Raw genomic sequence first — 22,399 nt, forward strand, 5'->3', positions numbered from 1 at the left:
TGTCTAGCTGGTAGTCAACTGGCAAATTCATCTGTCTAGAATTCAAATGGAAATTATCGATTGTGATGACTCAAAATAGATGTCAAAAAGGCAAATATCCATAGAAAACCCACCTGGTATTTTCATGAATAAATTAAGGCCAGAGCCTACTTATTCTTAATTTAGTTAAAATTGTAACAAGGTTGATTACCCAAAGAAGAAATCTACCATCACTATATGTGTCACTTATGTTCCAGAGTTTTTAGGTGCCTGAGATGAACAAGATAGATAGTTATATTCTAGCGGGGGAGGAGAGACAACAAACATGGAAACAGGGAAATAGGTAAGTTCAGAGAGTGCTAAGTGCTCTGGAGATTATATCATGTACGATGACAGCCTGGTGCGGCATGGTATATTTGGAAAGGGGGTAGGCATGGCCAGTGGCTACTTTAGCTAAGAAATTTATAACCTGAATTACAAGGAAGCAAGAATATAAAGTACAAAGAGAAACTCATACCAAGCAGAGGAAACACCAAGTACAAAGGAAGCCAACTGCAGCTGCAGCCTGTAAGGCAAGGAGTAAAAGGAAAGGTGGTAGACAAACATTCGATCCTATAGAGTGATGTAGGCCATATTACAGGGTTTGGATCTTACGGTGGGTATAATGGGACATTACTGCATGGCTTTAAGCAGCAAGGAACTGATAGGATCTGATTATGAACAGCACAGTAAGGAATACTAACTGCAAGGAAATAAGACAAAATAAAAATATGGAAATCAGATAAGACCTCAAAAAGTCATCTGAAGCAATTTAAAGAAAGGACTAACATTCCTGCACCTCAATCACGGGCTCCGAAGGTATCAGTGGGATTACAGCACAGTAAGTAACTGATGCTCATCAGAATGAGTAGGATTCACCAACAAAACATAAGAGTATAAAATGCTGCCATGATAAGACACTTAAAATATTTTATAAACTTTATAAACTAAAATATATATCATCTAAAAATATTCTTTTTAGAATGGCCAAAGGACTGTATAACTTCAGAAAGTTTCATCTAAATAATTTACTATAATGGTCCAACAAATAAATCTTTAGATAATCGATAAATTTAGTTTCCTAAAACAACTTAATTTCTAAAAAGCTAAAGGGTTAAGCTCTCCTTAAAATAATAAACACATTTAAAAATCCATTTTCTCTTCCTTGCTATTTGCAAGTTATAAAATTCATTTTAAAAATATATTTTTAAATCCATACTCTACCAAACAAAGCCAGTTCTTTCACCATTATTTAAATATATTCCTGACTCCTCACCTCTACTTAGGCCATTGTTTCAGCTTCTATTCCCTTTACCCAGCTCCTTACTATTCCAGCTCACATCCCATCCCTCACTCTTATCTTCTCTGAGTATAGAAAAGCAGGCAAATTTTTTTAAAACCTTGTCAATTGGGGTGGTGTGGGGTTTACAGCACCCTTATGTGTAACTATCATGGGAGCAGAAATGTCAGCAATCACAAGCTGTATGCTTAAAAAAAAAATCCTGAATTTTAGATTTTATTATTTGTATTAACTGCAATATTCCAGATTTACTGTTTAGTAGCCTAAATCTTCACATAAGTTTTAAATGTATTAAAATTTTAGGGATTACCAGACCATATATTCTAGAAAATTAACCCAATATGAAATTTAAAAAATTAAACACCCTTAATCAAATAACTCTATCCACTATTCCAAACAGCTTACGAAGAAGTTCAGTGGAAATGATCCTGTGAATTAATATCTACCCTTTCTAAAAGATAACCAACTGGAACAAGAAATTAGGACTTTCCTGTTACCTTTCTTACCACGTGAAAAATGCAGGTTGCTCATTCTAAAAATAAATATAAGCTTTTGAATATAAATATATTTTTATAATGTGGATATTATGTGAATCACTAGGTTTGGAATAAATACCATTAAATTGAGAGTCGAAGTCAACAAGATAGAAATATAAATTCAAATTCCTATTTCAAAAGGCACTTATTGCTTGCTTCGGCAGCACATATACTAAAATTGGAATGATACAAAGAAGATTAGCATGACCCCTCCTCAAGGATGACATACAAATTCATAAAGCATTCCATTTTTTTTTAAGGGACTTCTTCACAAAGAAAACACAGCAGGGGTCTTAAAAATGTTTAAAATGATGAATATAAGAACCTCTTGGCTACAAGAGAGAATTTTCCATTACAAAACTGGAAAGTTAGATACAAAATTATTAGTAATGGTTGTTACCTATTACCATTTATAGGTAATGTACATGAGCACAAAAAGCTCTTCAAAAATTCCCTGGTAAAATTATACTATAGAATTATATCTGATAATTCTATTCTTTGTTTCAAAATTTGACTATAAATTACTTAAAATTTTTAATTTGCATTTTAATATAAGAACTTTGAATCTAAAAGACAAACACAAAAATAGTTATCTATACTACAGTGCAATAAAGAAACTAAATCATCTTCCCTCCCCAACCTTTCAATCTGGAACCATTCTTTAGCTGTTTTGACTTTTAGGACATTGAAAATTTTTTAGGAGTCCAAGTTGTCTTACAGAACGTCACACATTCTAGATCAGTCTGATTGTTAATGTTAAACATTTTTAGTAAGAGTACTACATTGGTAATGCTGTAGTACCCTTAGTAAACCTGTTGTAGTGCTCTTACCCTGTAGAGGTAAACCCTCATTGAATCACATCAGCATTCACATCATGATAATTCTGTTGTATGAGTTGGTTAATGGAGCCAATGCCAGATCTCATCATCGTAAAGGTACATTATTTTTTCCCATTTGTAATCAGAAGTAATCTATGAAGTGAACCTTTGGCATTATGTAAACAAAATAGGTTCCTTTAAAATTTGTTTATGTGCTTTGTCTGTGAAGGATTACTTTTTAATTATGGGAAATCTGAACTTCTCAGACATTCCCACTAGATGATGCTAAATTTCTTTGAAAGCCATCGTTCAAGGTAGTGTCGGCCAAATCTCTCCATTTTAAGTGCATTTTTTTCTTTTGTAATTAATAAGTAACATATGAGGCCATGTGAATATCCTATCCCTCGAAAACTTTCCACTCAGTGATTTTTTACAATTACAGTCTTTTAATTATAATGTAACAGTGTGCCCATGCTAAAGCTTCAAATTTAAAGAACTACAAAAGTCTCTTCCTTATCCCAGTCCAGACTCCAACTCACACTTCTGTAACATACTTTATGTACACTCTGATAACTGCTCCTTGTGCATCCTTCTGGAAGTTTTCAATGTATAAACAAACATATATGCATTTCTTGTCTTCTTTTTACCACAGATGGGATCACAGTACATATATTGTCTTATAAATTTATTTTTTTCACTTAATTTATCCTGCACATCTTTCCTATCAGTACATACACATTCATCTCATTCTTTTTAATAACTAAAGAGTATTCTACTTACCATTATTTCATTAGTCTCTTTAAGTATACATCACTCTGTTCATTCACAGTTTTATACAGTTTCAAATAGTGTTACATTAAACATCCTTGTACATATAACTTTTCATGTTTTATGTGAATACACTTGAGTAAAAATTCTAGAAACATAACTGTTGGGTCCAAATGCATGTGTAATTTCTTTTCTTTTGATAAATATTGCCAAACTTTCTTTTTAAACTGCATTAATTTCTGCTGCCATCAACAGCAATGCTGTTTCCTCATCTCTTCTTCCTCATTAATACTGGACATTAGCAAATTCTTTAATCTTTGCCAATCTGAGAGGTAAAACAAAAATAGCAGCTGACAGTCTGTTAATTTTAATTTTAATTTTATTTTATTTTTTTTAATTGTTATTTATTTATTTATTTATTTATTTTTTTGAGACGGAGTCTTGCTCTGTCACCCAGGCTGGAGTGCAGTGGCGCAATCTCGGCTCACTGCAAGCTCCGCCTCCCAGGTTCACGCCATTCTCCTGCCTCAGCCTCTCCGAGTAGCTGGGACTACAGGCGCCCGCCGCCACGCCCGGCTAATTTTTTGTATTTTTAGTAGAGACGGGGTTTCACCATGGTCTCGATCTCCTGACCTCATGATCTGCCCGCCTCGGCCTCCCAAAGTGCTGGGATTACAAGCGTGAGCCACTGTGCCCGGCCTAATTTTTATTTTTGTAAATAAGAAAGTCAAGCATCTTTTCATGAAATTATTGAATATTTGAAATATTTTCTCTATGAATTGCTTATTTATAGGCTCTATCCTTTTTCTATTAAATACTCCTAAAAACAATATTTTAAACAATGTATTTGAAGAAGTGTAAAACAAGTTTCATTATAATGTTCATAAAACATTATGTTAGTTGGTAGTCTGTACCTAAGATACTCTCCCACCAGAGAAAAAGCTATAGTTTCTGGAAGTGTATACTCTCACTACCTTTAATACCCCTTTACTCAGGTGACCTATAGATTGAAAATACTTTAATAAATATGCTAGAGAATTTCCTATATCAAATCTCCTTAATACATTTTTTAATAAATCAAATTTCTATAGGCAAGTAGTAGGAAACAATTTAAAATAATGAAATCAGCATATTGATCTTTAACATTTTAGAACCATTAATTTCATCTAGGATTTCTCATTTAGTACAAAACCAAGAAGACATTTCCAAGAACAGTGAAACTAAAAATCTAAATTAAATCTGTCTAGAGAGAGCACAGTACAACTATCTTTTACTGTTATATGAGCTACTCTCTTTCTACTTTAAAAATCAATCTTGTATAGACCTGGAGTACACAGTCATGGGCTAGAGTGTGATAGAACTTGCCTGATCAATGTAAAAGGCTGTGCCTGCACGGATCTCTCGTCGCTGTTTGAGATCAGTTTCAGTGGTGTCCCTTGACAGGGCAATGTATTCAACCTCCCGTTTCGTCAGCTCCTGTAGAGAAGAGAATGAAATTATTCCAAAAATAAAATCAAATTTCCAGCATATGATTTGGAACTAGTTATCTGACAATGCCATTGCCATTGCCCATGAGAAGTGCATTGTTAAACCTAATTCTGGATTGAAACTTGTTGAATCTAAGTTTGAGAAAAAAGAAATAAATTGAACTTTAATCAAAATATCTATACATCTCCTCAGAGCTCTTCTTCTATGGCACTCAATCCTACTACTTAAGCAATAATAATCAAAATCCAGTTTTACAAACTTTAATTTTTCCTGTAGAATTATTTCCAAATATAATGAGCAATAATTTGACAGTATTACTATTTGGTTTGCCCACAAACTATAGCCATTTCTGTAAGTAATGTTTATCTTTTTTAAAGGGGTGATTTAGATTAATTTATTCCACAGATCAATGTTTGCCAAGTGTATATAGTATGCTAGGTACTTTACTAAATGTGAAAACAAGGTAAAAATACCAATAATCGGCTGGGCGCTGTGGCTCAAATCTGTAATCCCAGCACTTTGGGAGGCCGAAGTGGGCGGGTCACTTGAGGTCAGAAGTTCGAGACCAGCCTGGCCAACGTGGTGAAACCCTGTCTCTACTAAAAATACAAAAATTAGGCAGGTATGGTGGTCCATGCCTGTAGTCCCTGCTACTCGGGAGGCTGAGGCAGGAGAATCGCTTGAACCCACGTGGTGGAGGTTGAGGTTGCAGTAAGCCGAGACCACACCATTGCACTCCAGCCTGGGCAACAAAGCAAGACTCCAACGCAAGGAAAAAAGAAAAAAAAAAAACCAATAATCAGGTAAACAGAAGATAAACACACATGCATAGCTGTAGGAGAAGTAAAAGGAGGATTTAAAAAAGGAGAGGAAGAGGTGATGAAAAAGGAGGAGGAAAAGGAAGGAGGAGAAGGAATAGAAGGAGCAGAAGGAGGAGGAAAAAAATAATAAAAAAAACATGAGATTTGAGGGGGAAACTATGCAGAATTCATCTGTTTCAAGATAATTTATCCATCCTTAAAAGTCTTTTGCCCCATAATCGTGTACAAAAAGTTTTTAACATTATCTTTGGTTTTACCATGTTGAAGTACAAACAGTGATATTCTCCAATCAAATAAGGCACACAATAAGTTTTTACTAAACATGAGGAACAAACTGAGTTACTGAAGTATAATGGAAAACGGGAATGAACATGCCATTAATGGCAAAAAGGGATACTGCCATACAGGGGGATTTTTTTCTCCATCCTATCTCCATATGCTACTGATAAAAACATATTATTGTTGTAATTTAGGTCTTCTTTAATGTGCTTGTCCCCATGTTACATAACTTTATGTATGTAAAGGAGGAAAAAAAAGTTTTTTGTTTTTTTTTTTTTTTTGAGATAGTCTCACTCTGTCACCCAGGCTGTTGTACAGTGGTGCGATCTCAGCTCACTGCAACCTCTGCTTTCCAGGTTCAAGCAATTCTTGTGCCTCAGCCTCCAGAGTGGCTGGGACTACAGGCATGTGCCACCAGGCCTGGCTAATTTTTGTATTTTTTAGTACAGACGGGATTTCACCATGTCGGCCAGACTGATCTCGAACTCCTGACCTCAAGTGATCTGCCCACCTCGGCCTCCCAAAGTGTTGGGATCACAGGCATGAGCCACTGCACCCAGCCTAAAAGGAGGAAAAGTTTTTAAATAGAGAAAATACAGACTAGTGGCAAAGATGTGGTGATACCAAAGGATGTTTCCCTAAAAACAAATGAATTGGCTGAGAGAGCACAATTTTGGAGTAAAGTAGCAATTTCTCTTGTTGGTAGGTATTCACTTCTTGCTTCTGGAACACATCATTAGTATCTTCATGTCTGCTTCATTCACTGGCTGGATGTGATCTCCCTCAATGAAAAACCCTGTCATTTACAATAGGCTTCCATTGGTTGACAAAGTTATATATGCCTCTTATTGTTAAACTGCACAGAGTTACACCCTGAACTGCTACATGATCATTATCCTCAGCTTCCTTTGCTCTTCATTGGCCATGACAAGCACCAAAGTCTCCTCAGGTGCTGATTCATGAAAGAGGCATGAGTACCTTCACAAACAGCCCCAGGAGCAGCAGATGGAGGAGGCAGCAGTGGTATGATTTTTTTGAACAAACTACAAAAGTCCTTTTATATGAGTTAAGTATAAAATAAACACAACTATGAAATTATTCCTATTTATTTTCTCATGGTTTACCATGCTTGCCCCAAATTTTCTGCCTTTAAAGATCTCATCCACTCTGGCTATCACTATACATAGGCTGTTATTCTTAGGGGCAATAGTACTCACTGCAAAGTGTGCAAGGAGGCTTAAGCTAGTATTAAGTTTTCTTATGTGTATCCACAGCCTATGGTTGCCTCAGCTCCATTCCACAATTTAAAGTTGAGTGTGTTGTTGGTTTCTTTTTTAAAGATACGGGTTTCACGCTTACAAACCTACGTTGCATTTTTGAACCAACAAGGCTTCTCATAATCTCTTAACCCCTCTCATTTCACATTCTCAATAAGCTTCAAAGCCTTGCCAAAAACAAAATCTCAGTGAGATATTGTGGTCTTTGAAATAAGCAAGGTAGCAAGTGCACATCTTAAAATTAAAAAGGCTTGGCCGGGCACGGTGGCTGTAATCCCAGCACTCTGGGAGGCTGAGGCAGACCGATCACAAGGTCAGGAGTTGGAGACCAGCCTGCCCAAGATGGTGAAACCCATTTCTACAAACAACATGAAAAATTAGCCGGGTGTGGTGGCACGCATGAGTAGTCCCAGCTACTTGAGAAGCTGAGGCAGGAGAATCACTTGAACCCAGGAGGCAAAGGTTGCAATGAGCCGAGATCAAGCCACTGCACTCCAGCCTGGGCGACAAAGCGGGACTCCATCTCAAAAAAAAAAAAAAAAAGAAAAGGCTCTAGATCTGTAATTCTCAGTAGCTGACTCCGCATTCTTACATAAAACACTTTTACCTTACATATTAATAACGTGAGGATGGCTCTACAGTGGCACGTTTTACCTCACAAACTAGTTCTAGGGATAAATAAAAGATAAATGAGCTAATGCGAGTTAGGCTCTGATTTATTCATGTATTTATTATTTCTGCCCCACATGATTTTTGAAGTACCAAAGAAGATTCACCATTGAAATAAAAGAGTGTACAAGGTAGATTTCAGTAGCATTGAAATCAATCATTTCATAGCAAATAATACAAGGAATCTTTAAATAAGGTTTTTCTCTTCATCCTAAAAAATGTCTTCAGAACACAGCTTCATCTGGTGGTATTCTTTCATTAATCATTAGGGTAATGCCTACTAATACTGACAAAATAGTGGAAAACATTTGTACATTTTCTTTTTTTTTTTGAGACGGAGTCTCACTTTGTCGCCCAGGCTGGAGTGCAGTGGCACGATCTTGGCTCACTGCAACTTCCACCTCCCAACTTCAAGCAATTCTCCTGCCTCAGCCTCCCAAGTAGCTGGGATTACAGGTGCCTAGCACCATACCCTGCTAATTTTTGTATTTTTAATAGAGCCGAGGTTTCACCATGTTGGCCAGGCTGGTCTCGAACTCCTGACCTCAGGTGATCCACCCACCTCGGCCTCCCAAAGTGCTGGGATTACAAGTGTGAGCCACTGTGCCTGGCCAAGACTTGTAAGTTTTCTTATTTGGGTTGAAATTTGAGCTTCAGTTCACTTAACAACAGTTTTCAAAAAACTGCAAATGTTTAAGTGGACAACATGTCAGAAAGGGGAAACATGGGATTTCAACTCTAGCTCTATCATTTACCAGCTGGATAAAGCTTGAGTGAGTTATTTAACCTCTGTGAACTTGTTTTCTCATCTATTTAAAGAAAAAACCAGGAGATATATAACACAGAAGAGATACTCTACAGACCTTAGGCTTCCTTTAAGGACTGCATAACTTCCAAAAGTCAAGGGAATTGTTTGACTTTTTAAAATGTGAGCCTGAGATAAGGGAATGTTCACTGAGCAGTATAATACCAAGTTTTGCTTTGTAATTTCAGACTTGCTGATTCTATCTGCCACTCATTGCCTGAATTTATATCTCTTTTCTACTGGAAGTGGGGGACTTTCTAGTTACAGTAAAAATTTGCTAAAGCTATGAAAATTTGCTAAAGCTATACATTTGACTCCCAAATAACTTATGCCAAACACTTTATAAACAAATCGCCCTTTGATGTCAGCATGTTTCAAATAATGACTAATTCTGATTTTTTTATAAACTCTTAATCTTATTTTATTTCATCGCTTACAAAGTTAAGACCCTTAGAAATTGACAAGAATTAACTGCTCACCAAGTACTGCATAGCAATAGAGCGTCGAAGAGGCCCAGGAGGTCCTATTAGAAAAACATCTTGCCCCAAAAGATCCTTCTGCATTATCCATCTTAGATGCTGAACTACAGATTGAGCCAGAGAGTCTGAAACTATAAAGAAAAAAAGAGAAAATGAAGTGCAAATTTAAGTAATACTTATAATATAAATCTCCAAGTAATGTGGACATATTTATATATATATATAATGTATATAAAATATGTGTTTATCTGTGTATGTATTTATAAACATATGTATATAAATATATACAAACATATGCATATGTTTATCTGGACATAGACACGTGGTGAATTTTCACATAGTTTTACAATAAAACCATTATTGTCGATGCTAAAACAAGATTAAGTTTATAATATCATAAAGAATTACATATTCCTTACTTGAAATCTTTCCATAACATTTGAATAATAATCTATAACTGTTCCTAAAGAAATAAAAGTGATTTCAAGGATGATTTGAGGAACTGATTTGATTAATCACAATTTTATAGTCCAATCTTTTTTTTCTAAAAGAGAGATATGATCAAATCATCCCAGATAGTTAATGATTATCATAGTCTTAAAAAATCTGAGAAAAGCATACTACAACTTAAGTTGGTAATGGGTTCTAAGATTATGGTTAGAAAACTTGATGTAGACTTAAAACTACTTCTTTAGAATTAACTATTTAAGTCTATTCTTCTATACCAAATTCTTTTGTGAATAGAAGACCACTCATAGGTGGGAATTGAACAATGAGAACTCATGGACACAGGAAGGGGAACATCACACTCCGGGGACTGTTGTGGGGTTGGGGGAGGGGGGAGGGACAGCATTAGGAGATATACCTAATGCTAAATGACGAGTTAATGGGTGCAGGAAATCAACATGGCACATGGATACATATGTAACAAACCTGCACATTGTGCACATGTACCCTAAAACCTAAAGTATAACAACAACAAAAAAAAAAGACCACCCCATGCAATGCCCTTCCAGGTCTACTATTAAATCACTCCATCAATGTGCTCATCTTCTAACTCAGCATTTTCAAAATGTTTAAATTAATACAATTAGTTTTTTTTGCTCATATGTAAATCACCCAGTGAGTCCATTCCTGGGTATAAAAGAAAAACTTATAACCTTGTACATCAGGAGACACGTATAATACTCAGAGCAGAATTGTCCAAAATAAAACTGGAGACAGGACAATGAATAAATACACAGAATGAAATATTATACAGCAACAAAAACAGAATAAAAGATCCACACTTCCAATGATATGCTTAACCCTTAAAGGTATAATATTTAGTGAAAAAAATAAGAATAAATCATGTATAATACCATTTCAATAAATCTCAGTAAACTAGCAAATGAATTCTTTAGAAATAGATACATATGTGATAAAACATACTTGAAAAAGCAAAACAGCAAGGGAATGGTAAGTTGATGATAACTGGATACCTGGGGGTAAGGAGTGGCCATGGAATCAAAGAGATTCTTATGTATAGCTTCAAGGATATTGGTAATATTCTAGTTCTTAAATTAGATGTGGGTTACAGTGTTTGTTTTATTATGTTGCATTTTATACAGACAGACACAGACATCTGTATTACATAACGTCTTTTGTATGTAGTAAATATTCCATATGTGCTAAGCTTTATTTAATCACCCCACTGAGGTCACGGATTAGTTCAAAGATCCAACTAAGAAAGCCTAGGACTAAATATCTAGTGCTTCTAGTGCTTCTCCTCCTCTGACAGCACAATATTGTTAGGGTAGTCTCTCCTGTACTCCCCTGCCCCAAAGAAAGCAAACATTTAATCATTGGAAAAGATAATTTTCTGATTTTCATTATTCTGGTAGGAAGATCAAGGACAAGGTTTTGGGCAAATTGTTTGGTTTATCATGTCACTGGAGTCATACTAAAGCATATTATAATCTCCCCAAAACAAATGCCCATATGTCTGAGACTCATTACTCAAGTAGAACTGTTTGGTTTCTCTCTTGTTTTCACAAATCCTCTAAGACATGCATCCCTAGAGGGATAAAATCCCTAAGACATGCATCCCTAGCGGGATAAAAGTTGGTTCCTGGAAGGGGGACTTGAAAAAAATGTTTAGATGTTACAATAGTTTGTGGTCCTCGGCCAGGCACGGTGGCTCACGCCTGTAATCCCAGCACTTTGGGAGGCCGAGGCAGGTGGATCACCTGAGGTCAGGAGTTCAAGACCAGCCTGGCCAACATGGCGAAGCCTGTAGTCCCAGCTACTCAGGAGGCTGAGGCTGAAGAATCACTTGAACCTGGGAGGTGGAGGTTGCAGTGAGCTAAGATCATGCCACTGCACTCCAGCCTGGGCGACAAAGTGAGACTCCATCTCTAAAAGGACACAGTACATAAGCAGATATATAACATATCTATGGTATTCAAATTTCTTGGGATTAGGAAGGAATAATTACAGGGAGAAAATATCCACAGGAGAGTAATAAAGAAAAATAGATTGAAAAATACTGCTCTAAGACCTATACTTTTTAGCAATCTATTAGGTAGTTTCATGATGCTAGCATGCAACTGGCCTGAGTCTAGAGAGTTAATCATATTTATAACTATCACATACCCTTTTACCTATTTTCTTTTCTACTTGAAGCTTAAATCAATCTTTATAATATATAGTCTATTCTTTCTTGCTTCAAGACAAGTCAGCCTCCTTGCTGTTTAAGGATGAAACAAAATAAGAATTAAGACGCCTTAACTTCTTCATTAGTAAAACTACAAAATGTTCCCTATGCTGCCAATCTATTACCTCTTCCTACTCTGATATCAAACATATAATTAAAAACTTAAACACTTTGGGTTTGTTCTTTACATTTTCATAAATCTCAGCTTAATTTGGCCACAGGCATCCTCTATAGTACTCTCACAGTTTTGTGTTACTTTGTATTCAACTTTGGCAATGTGCCTGACCTTCCATTATCTGGACTTGATAATTTAAAATCCAAAATGTGTAAAGTTCTAGAAGTTAAAGCCAAGTTGGTTTCCTTAACTTCCTCCCACCTTTTATTATTTATAACTATTGGTAACTATTTATAATTACAGAGTCTCAATTTAGTTCTATACTTTCAAGTTCGTTTTGAATGTTTTGACCTTGGAACCATATTCATTTTCAAGATTTTTTAAAATCTAAGGTAGCAGTTCCTAATCAAATGTGAGGCCTGCCCTTCATAAATTGTCTGTATAATAAAGTGCTGATGTTTAGGAATAACTTATCTTTTCATTTTTTGAAGCAAACTGGAGCAGAATTGAGGTTATAGCCATAATAGAGCCATTTGTACACCAGTGTACTTTCTTAAGTAGAAGAGAAATGCATGGAGTTATTTAAAGCTAGAGCCCTGGGAATTACGCATAATCCTGTTTATGCTCATGGGAGTGTCTTCCACTTTAGCATGATGCACATGTACTGAGAAACACTGCCTTAAGGCACATCTGACTAGTCTCAGTCCTTCCTTTATTCTTACCACTCAACAGTGGTTCTCAACTGGTGACCATACTGCTACCATTCTAGGCCCGCCAGGAGGCATTTGGAAAATGTCTGGGAGTACTTTGGGTTGTTGTAGAGCTTTGGGAAATGAGAAATAATTTGGTACACCACTGATATTTTGTGATGGTAAATGCAATGACCAAGATGGTCTCATCCTGCCCAGTATGTCAATGGCACCATAGTTGAGAAATATTGTGTAGTCATTATTTTTTCTCAAGGCCTCTGTTGCCTGCACACCACTAATGAGTTTGTCACAATTAAGCCCAGAGAAAGAGTTTCTCTCTATTTCCTTTACCTTCTGAAAGATAAAATTTTAGGGAGGAAATCAGTAGAGAATAAGTTCTACCTTTAGAGTAAGCCTGTAGGAGTTGTCAGGATATCTAAGGCTCTCATCATCACATTCCAATTTTACATAAGTTTCTTAATACATATAAGCTACTTCTGAATCCCATGGCTGGCCTTGTAGTCTATGGCATACCTTCACAAAGAACATATATTTTCCCTGCTTTTATTCTCCCCCAATAACAATACTAATAATGGTCACAATTTATTGCATTCCTATCAGGTACCAGGTAAACATACAAATGATTTTTCATATAGGATCTCATAACAATTCTAGAAAGCAGCAGACCTATTGTGTAAGGACACAGATTCAAGACAGATTGGCTGGGTTCAAATTCCAACTGTACTATTTACTAGCTATGTAACCTTAATCAAGTTATTTAATCTCTCTGCTCAGTTTCCTCATCTGTATAATAGATATAATTGTACTTACTTATAAAGTTATGAGCACTTAGAACAGTGTCTAATCATAGTAAATGCTGTTTGTTAAATACTCATTACTCCCATTTTACAATAAGAAAATCAAAATTAGAAATGTAGTATCATTTGTCTGTAGCTGGTAAGTCCATAAACCAAGATTTATACCTAAGTTGTTTAAGTCCAAAACTTGTACTTCGGTCATTATGTTCTACAGCCCCTCCAAAAGCTTTTCAACAGGTGTCCAGCTTCAGGTGCAAGACTTTCCCTACAAGTGTGGACCTCTCAGGGCTACATCAAATTTAGCGGACTTGCTGTTCCAGCCATTAGTTCTACTTCTTTTTGGTGGTATCAATGATATGTTTTATTCCTTTTATTAAAATTTCAAAGTTATTTTGTAATGAATATTATGTTATCAGAGGATCTACTTCTCAAAGAAAATCCAACTTTCACTTATTCATGTTTTAATATAGTGTATCTTACCAAAAAGCATTTCTATATTTAATTTGTCAGGAAATTGCATTAAACTACTGAAAGAAAGCATCATGCAGTGCTATGTGGTATCTGTGCTATATTTTACATTAATGCCTGAAACTAGCTGTATTTTTAGAATGGCCTCAAGAAAACATGAGTCATACTTAAAAGCATGCCAGAAATAGAAACAAGATTTAAGACTGTACATTACGAACATCGGCAAAACAAAGTGCCAAACTGCCATGCATAACCTAATATAAACATAGCACAGTACACGAGAGAAATCCCCAACTTCAATGTTTTCAGACACAAGATGCTACCTTCCAGGAGTCCACATAATAATAAACCGATGTCAAAATAATCCCAAAGAGCTTGATCCTATATTCTAAGATTCCTTTTCTATGTAAAGATAAAAACATTTAGTTCATATTGGCCTAAATCCCTGATTCAATTCCTAACCAGTATTTGTTTTCAAAAAATATGTACTATTTTTTGCCTGGCCATATTCAAAGGCTTTAAAGTAATTTTATCATAGTTACCTAAATTATAATTTTCTCCCTTTATGAACTCAAATTTTCGTATATATAAAAGTTAAAATTAAAATTCTAGAAAATTAAGCGTAGGTCAGATTCTATTATAATAAATCCTTCAAAACTGTTGATGTTTTCTTAGTATCCCAAAAAGCAGCATAATATAATGGAGGGAAAAAAAAAAAGCCTTTGAAGCCAGACAGACCTATTGCGATTTTTCATCCTGTCTTTTATCCATGTCCTTAGACAAGCATTTTGACTCTTTCAGGTCTGTTTCCTTATTTTCTTTTTTAATTTTTTTATTATACTTTAAGTTCTGAGATACATGTGCAGAACATGCAGATTTGTAGTTTCCTTATTTTCAAAATAAAGATATAATACTTATTGAGTATGGTTTGTGAGGATTATAGGTAAAGCACCGTGCCTGGTCCCTCAGCCAATGAGAACCAGGTACGGGAGAATTATTCAAGTCTCATCTTCACCTGCAAACTCCTATCTCTGCTGTGTACCCTGGACACCAGGCTGTATAGTGTGGACTTGGTGGATATGAATAGGCTCCTGAGTTTACACTCAAATTACCTGCTGGGCCTAGAGACAAATCTGAAGAATAAGGGAGAAAGGAACCCAGTACTTACTACATCCTCACTGGTAAAGCCTATGTTAGACTACTTTCACTTGACGCTTCGTTACCATTTCATTTCATCACCCCACAAAATAGCTCAGAATCTACATCTAGGCCCATAACACTCCCCTGAATTTGATTTTTCTACCACATCACAACGCAAGATTTCGAAAGAAGCATGACTAACCTCCTCACTGCAACTACGTGCTCATCTGCTAAACTTTCCCCTATTTACCATGTAACATTCTGTAGTTAGATATAGTGGACATGAAGGGTGAAAATATTTAGCACCAAAGTCCTCACTATTTACAACACGAACTAACTGAACTAAAAAATTAATTTATTCACACAGCTATATTTATTAAGGACCTACTATATGCTCAGCACCAAGAATACAAAGATGAATAAAATAAGGTTCTTTGAAGACATCAAAAGAAATAATACATATATAAAACATCAGCTTATGTAGCTTATATAAAGCCAATCATTTATAAAGTGGGCTGATGTTTCTATGATCCAATATAGCTGTTATCAAAACTAAATCTACAGCATTGGCCAGCACAGTGCTCAGCACAGAGAAGATATTCAGCTTTTCTTAAAATTGGAAAAATTCATCAATATGTATTAAATAATTATACATATCCATATTCAATGACTAAGTGTCACGTTGTTCACTTTTTGTGTAAGGGTACAAAAATAAGAGTATACATGTATATTTTCTTGTGTTTGTATAGAAAAATGCAAGACAGATTCCCCTGAAACTAATACTGTGAGAATTAACATGAATGAGAATAGGGGTGAATATATAATTTCTCAATGTATATCTTTTATATTGTTTTGATTTCTGAACCACAAAAATATATTAGTTCTGCAAAAAAGTTATTTTTTTAAAGTCATGCTTTAGAAAATATTTTACATAAGAAAATGTCCACAATATGGTGCTTTATGAAAACGGTCTGTACATACAAAAGTATGGTCTGTAAATAAAAAAAGGTAAGAAAACATTCTGTATATACAAAATAGTATATACAGTACGTACTATTATTTTCTTAAATGATACAAATATACATAGTCATTTTTTAAAACATTAGATACGTTTCACAAAGATTCAAGCCATACAAAGTGTGTTCTCTGACCAAAATTAAATTAAATTAGAAATTAGTAACAGAAAGATCTTTGGAAAATCTCCAAATATTTAGAGACTAAACAGCATAATTCTACCTAGCACATGGGATCATTGCTAAGTGGTATCAGTAAGATGGCTGACTAGAAGTTCCTAGCACTCCTCCCCCGTAAAAAAACCAAGCCAAACAAATGAAAAAACTACATTTCCACCAAAATAAATAAAGGAGAGCCCTGGAGAACTGCAAAGGAGTAGGAGAAATCCTGTAGAGCACAGAAACCCAGGATGGCCACATAGAGAAGGAAAGGAAACTTTGCCTCTGCCAAGGATGATCTCAGCCCCTATTTGGGGATCAGCTTGGACCCAGGAGGTATTTCTCTCTGCAGGAAAAAGGTAAGCAGAAGGACACTACCAGCTCCCATCACTACTATGGATACCTGCAGTCTTTGCTACCAGAGATTCCTGCAGTCCTCACAGGCTCTGAGCCCAGCTGAGGGAGCTCCCCAGAGTACACACTCTGTGCTACTCCCAGAGAAGAAACCGACACCGTGCCTTACCCCAGTCCCCTGCCTGAGCTGCTACTGTGTTGCAACCAGAGCCACTGCTCCAGTGCATCCTGTTCCAGGGATGGGTAGTCATTGCACCCCTCCATCCTGGAGGCTTTGACATCACTGCAGCACAGCTACCTGGTAGGCCCCAATCCCTGAATTTAGCTACTGCTATGCTCCAAGTTACCCTGAAGCTGCTCCATCCCCTGCATCCCAGACATTGGTGTACCCTGCCCTTCAAGGCCTGAGCTGAAGTGATGCTCTCACTGGGGACCCACAGCATCAAACTACCCCCAGACACCACACCAATGCAACATCCTATCCTCCTGGATGCCCCAACCCTCCAGCACACCAGAGCAGATGTCCTACCCAGTGCCATAGCCGACACTGTACCCTGCCTCTCGGGGACCTAGCACCTCCTCCAACCCATGTAGCTGTATATTTCAGGGCCAAGCTGATACGGCATCTTACTTCCAGGGAATCAAAGCCTTGGATGAGCTGTGCCTCTGCCCTACAGGTCAAATGGCCAAAGGGTCTTTCCTCCCTACAACGGGACTAGGAACTCAGAATCTGAGCTGCTGAGGAGCCCCATCTCTCCAAGCAGCAGACTGAGGCTGTACTGCTCCCTGTCCCCTGGGCCGTATCTGTGCCTTGCCATTTCTGGGTTCTTGACAGTGCTGCACCTGGCTGCACAGAACCTGGGCTATTGCTGAGTGTCACCATCCCAGCATCAAGAGTAATTAGTGTGTGACATCTCATCTCCCAGGGCTCAAGCTGCCACTGTGCCCTGTTGATTCTAGGTCCCGAATTGTAGCTGTGCCCTATTCCCTGGGGCCTGAACCTTTGAGGCTCCTCTTCTTCCCTGGAGCCATGCCAGTTCTGCACCCTGCCCTCCAGGGTCAGAGTCACAACTATATTCCTGCCCTCTGGGTGCAAGCTGTTAGAAAGTGCTTCAGAGGCAAGAGCAAACACATTCAAAAGCTAGCAGAAGGGAAGAAATCACTAAGATCAGAGCAGAACTGAAGGAGATAGAGACACAAAAAACCCTTCAAAAAAATCAATGAATTCAGAAGCTGTTTTTTTTGAAAAGATCAACAAAATTGGTAGACCGCTAGCAAGACTAATAAAGAACAAAAGAGAGAAGAATCAAATCGACGAAATAAAAAAATGATAAAGGGGATATTACCACCAATCCCACAGAAATACAAACTACCATCAGAGAATACTATAAATACCCCTGCGCAAATGAACTAGAAAATCTAGAAGAAATGGATAAATTCCTTGACACATACACCCTCCCAAGACTAAACCAGGAAGAAGTTGAATCCCTGAAAAGACCAATAACAAGCTCTGAAATTGAGGCAATAATTAATAGCCTACCAACCAAAAAAAGTCCAGGACCAGACGGATTCACAGCCAAATTCTACCAGAGGTACAAAGAGGAGTTGATACCATTCCTTCTGAAACTATTCCAAACAACAGAAAAAGAGGGAATCCTCCCTAACTCATTTTTTGAGGCCAGCATCATCCTGATACCAAAGCCTGGCAGAGAACACAAGAAAAAAAGAGAATTTTAGACCAATATCCTTGATGAACATCGATGTAAAAATCCTCAATAAAATACCAGCAAACCGACAACAGCAGCACATCAAAAAGCTTATCCGCCACGATCAAGTTGGTTTCATCCCTGGGATGCAAGGCTGGTTCAACATACGCAAATCAATAAACGTAATCCAGCATATAAACAGAACCAAAGACAAAAACCACATGACTATCTCAATAGATGCAGAAAAGGCCTTCAACAAAATTCAACAGCCCTTCATGCTAAAAACTCAATAAACTAGGTATTGATGGGACATATCTCAAAATAATAAGAGCTATTTATGACAAACCCAAGGCCAACATCATACTGAATGGGCAAAAACTGGAAGCATTCCCTTTGAAAACTGGCACAAGACAGGGATACCCTCTCTCACCACTCCTATTCAACGCAGTGTTGGAAGTTCTGGCCAGGGCAACCAGGCAGGAGAAAGAAATTAAGGGTATTTGATTAGGAAAAGAGGAAGTCAAATTGTCTCTGTTTGTAGATGACATCATTGTATATTTAGAAAACCCCATCATCTCAGCCCAAAATCTCCTTAAGCTGATAAGCAACTTCAGCAAAGTCTCAAGATACAAAATCAATGTGAAAACATCACAAGCATTCCGATACACCAATAACAGACAAACAGAGAACCAAATCATGAGTGAACTCCCATTCACAATTGCTTCAAAGAGAATAAAATACCTAGGAATCCAACTTACAAGGGATGTGAAGGACCTCTTCAAGGAGAACTACAAACCACTGCTCAACTAAATAAAAGAGGACATGAACAAATGGAAGAACATTCCATGCTCATGGATAGGAAGAATCAATATTGTGAAAATGGCCATACTACCCAAGGTAATTTATAGATTCAATGTCATCCCCATCAAGCTACCAATGACTTTCTTCACAGAATTGGAAAAGACTACTTTAAAGTTCATACGGAACCAAAAAAGAGCCCACATTGCCAAGTCAATCCTAAGCCAAAAGAACAAAGCTGGAGGCATCATGCTACCTGACTTCAAACTATACTACAAGGCTACAGGAACCAAAACAGCATGGTACTGGTACCAAAACAGAGATATAGATCAATGGAACAGAACAGAGCCCTCAGAGATAACACCACACATCTACAACTATCTGATCTTTGACAAACCTGACAAAAACAAGAAATGGGGAAAGGATTCCCTATTTAATAAATGGTGCTGGGAAAACTGGCTAGCCATATGTAGAAAGCTGAAACTGGATCCCATCCTTATACCTTATACAAAAATTAATTCAAGATGGATTAAAGACTTACATGTTAGACCTAAAACCATAAAAACCCTAGAAGAAAACCTAGGCAATACCATTCAGGACATAGGCATGGGCAAGGACTTCATGTCTAAAACACCAAAAGCAATGGCAACAAAAGCCAAAATTGACAAATGGGATCTAATTAAACTAAAGAGCTTCTGCACAGCAAAACAAACTACCATCGGAGTGAACAGGCAACCTGCAGAATGGGAGAAAATTTTTACAATCTACCCATCTGACAAAGGGCTAATATCCAGAACTACAAAGAACTTAAACAAAATTACAAGAAAAAAACAAACAACCCCATCAAAAAGTGGGCGAAGGATATGAACAGACACTTCTCAAAAGAAGACATTTATGCAGCCAAAAGACACATGAAAAAATGCTCATCATCACTGGCCATCAGAGAAATGCAAATCAAAACCACAATGAGATACCATCTCACACCAGTTAGAATGGCTATCATTAAAAAGTTAGGAAACAACAGGTGCTGGAGAGGATGTGGAGAAATAGGAAAACTTTTACACTGTTGGTGGGACTGTAAACTAGTTCAACCATTGTGGAAGTCGGTGTGGTGACTCCTCAAGGATCTAGAACTAGAAATACCATTTGACCCAGCTATCCCATTACTGGGTATATACCCAAAGGATTACAAATCATGCTGCTATTAAGACACATGCACATGTATGTTTACTGTGGCATTATTCACAACAGCAAAGACTTGGAACCAACCCAAATGTCCATCAATGATAGACTGGATTAAGAAAATGTGGCACAGATACACCATGGAATACTATGCAGTCATAAAAAAGGATGAGTTCCTGTCCTTTGTAGGGACATGGATGAAGCTGGAAAGCATCATTCTGAGCAAACTGTCACAAGGACAGAAGAACAAACACCGCATGTTCTCACTCATAGGTGGGAAATGAACAATGAGAACACTTGGACACAGGGTGGGGAACATCACACACCGGGGCCTGCCGTGGGGTGGGGGAATGGGGGGAGGGATAGCATTTGGGGATATACCTAATGTAAATGATGAGTTAATGGGTGCCGCACACCAACATGGCACATGTACACATATGTAACTAACCTGCACGTTGTGCACATGTACATGTTGGAAGTTCTGGCCAGGGCAATCAGGCAGGAGAAAGAAATTAAGGGTATTTGATTAGGAAAAGAGGAAGTCAAATTGTCCCTGTTTGCAGATGACATCATTGTACATTTAGAAAACCCCATCGTCTCAGCCCAAAATCTCCTTAAGCTGATAAGCAACTTCAGCAAAGTCTCAAGATACAAAATCAATGTGCAAACATCACAAGCATTCCGATACACCAATAACAGACAAAAAAGCATCAAGTCACATATAAGAGAATCCCCTAGAGTATAATTAAAAAAAAAAAAAAAAAGAAAGAAAGTGCTTCAGAGAAACAGACCTCAGCTTTGTGGGAGAACTGTATCCACTTTTGCCTTGGAAAGTGAACCAACACCTCAAGTCATAGTGTTTCAGTAATGTTGTAAGACCCCGGGCCTAGGAATTCCGGACCTGTGCCCCAGATCCCCGTGCTGCTGCATCTGCCTGTGGGCTATGTCAGACCAGACATCAAGAGAGATACCCTCATCTAAGACTCTCCATTGTGGGAAAGACAAGAACGGGAGGATCCCTGAAGCTTTGGCCACTGAGGACCCTAATAATCTATGCTGCCACCATCACTGACACAAACTCCTGCAGCCTAGACCACCAAGACACCTGTAGTGATTGCTGAAATTGATCACAACTAAAGAAGCTGTAGCTGCAGAGAGACTACACCACTGCTCCAACGTGCCCAACCAGTATCTTCAGACCCATCTGCAGGTGAAAGTCTTCCCCTACAAAAGCCACTCTGTAAAGTTTGGAAGAGGTGACTGCTCTATCAAATGCACAGAAATCAGCATCAGAACACACACACACACACACACACACACACACACACACACACACAAATGAAAAAGCAAAGAAACATGACACCACCAAAGGAACATAATAATTCCCCAGTAACTGACCCTAAAGAAATGAATATTTACAAATGGCCTAAAAAGGAACTCGAAAAAACAATCTTAACGAAATTAAGCAAGATATAAGAGAATACAGATAGAAAACTCAATGAACTCAGGAAAACAATTTATAACCTCAGAGATTCAACAAACAGATAGATATCATAAAAAAGAACCAAATAGAAATCTTGGAACTGGAGAATGCAGTCAATGAAATAAAAAATACAAGACAGAGCTTCAAAAATAGATGAGATCAAGCAAAACCAAAAATATCTGAACTTGAAGATAGCTCTTCTGAAATTATCCAGTCAAAAGAAACAGAAACAGAAACAGGGAGGGGAAGGGAGGGGAGGGGAGGAAAGAAGGAAAAGCGGGGGGAAGGGAGGAAAGAAGAAAGGAAAAGAAAAAAGAAAGAAAAAGAAAACAGAGTGAAAAAGAGTGAAGACAGCCCATGGGACTTGTGGGACACTACTAAGTGAACAAATACATTATGGGATATTCAGATGGAGAGGAGACAAAGACAGGGACAGAAAGCTTATTTAATGAAATAAATGCTGAAATTTCCCAAGTACTGGAAGATATATGAACATCAGGTTCATGAAGCTTAAAAGTCTC

At 37.3% G+C, this 22,399-nt stretch overlaps 1 protein-coding gene and 1 non-coding gene across 2 annotated transcripts in view; one reads left to right on the plus strand and one right to left on the minus strand.

The window, feature by feature from the left end:
• The window catches only part of VWA8 (von Willebrand factor A domain containing 8), a 427,846-nt gene that overhangs the window by 363,252 nt on the left and 42,195 nt on the right, over positions 1-22,399 (minus strand). Inside the window, exons 3-4 of the mRNA XM_032150771.2 lie at positions 9,259-9,389; positions 4,806-4,916 (exon numbers count right to left, since the gene is read on the minus strand). Of these exons, the coding sequence (XP_032006662.1) occupies positions 4,806-4,916; positions 9,259-9,389 (242 nt within the window). The remainder of the gene's footprint in view (positions 1-4,805; positions 4,917-9,258; positions 9,390-22,399) is intronic.
• Positions 2,003-2,109, plus strand: LOC116467625 (U6 spliceosomal RNA). Its single transcript, XR_004247842.1, has one exon. It is a non-coding gene; the product is annotated as a U6 spliceosomal RNA (small nuclear RNA).

This window comes from Hylobates moloch, unplaced genomic scaffold (assembly GCF_009828535.3).
Source record: "Hylobates moloch isolate HMO894 unplaced genomic scaffold, HMol_V3 SCAFFOLD_4, whole genome shotgun sequence".
Taxonomy (NCBI): domain Eukaryota; kingdom Metazoa; phylum Chordata; class Mammalia; order Primates; family Hylobatidae; genus Hylobates; species Hylobates moloch.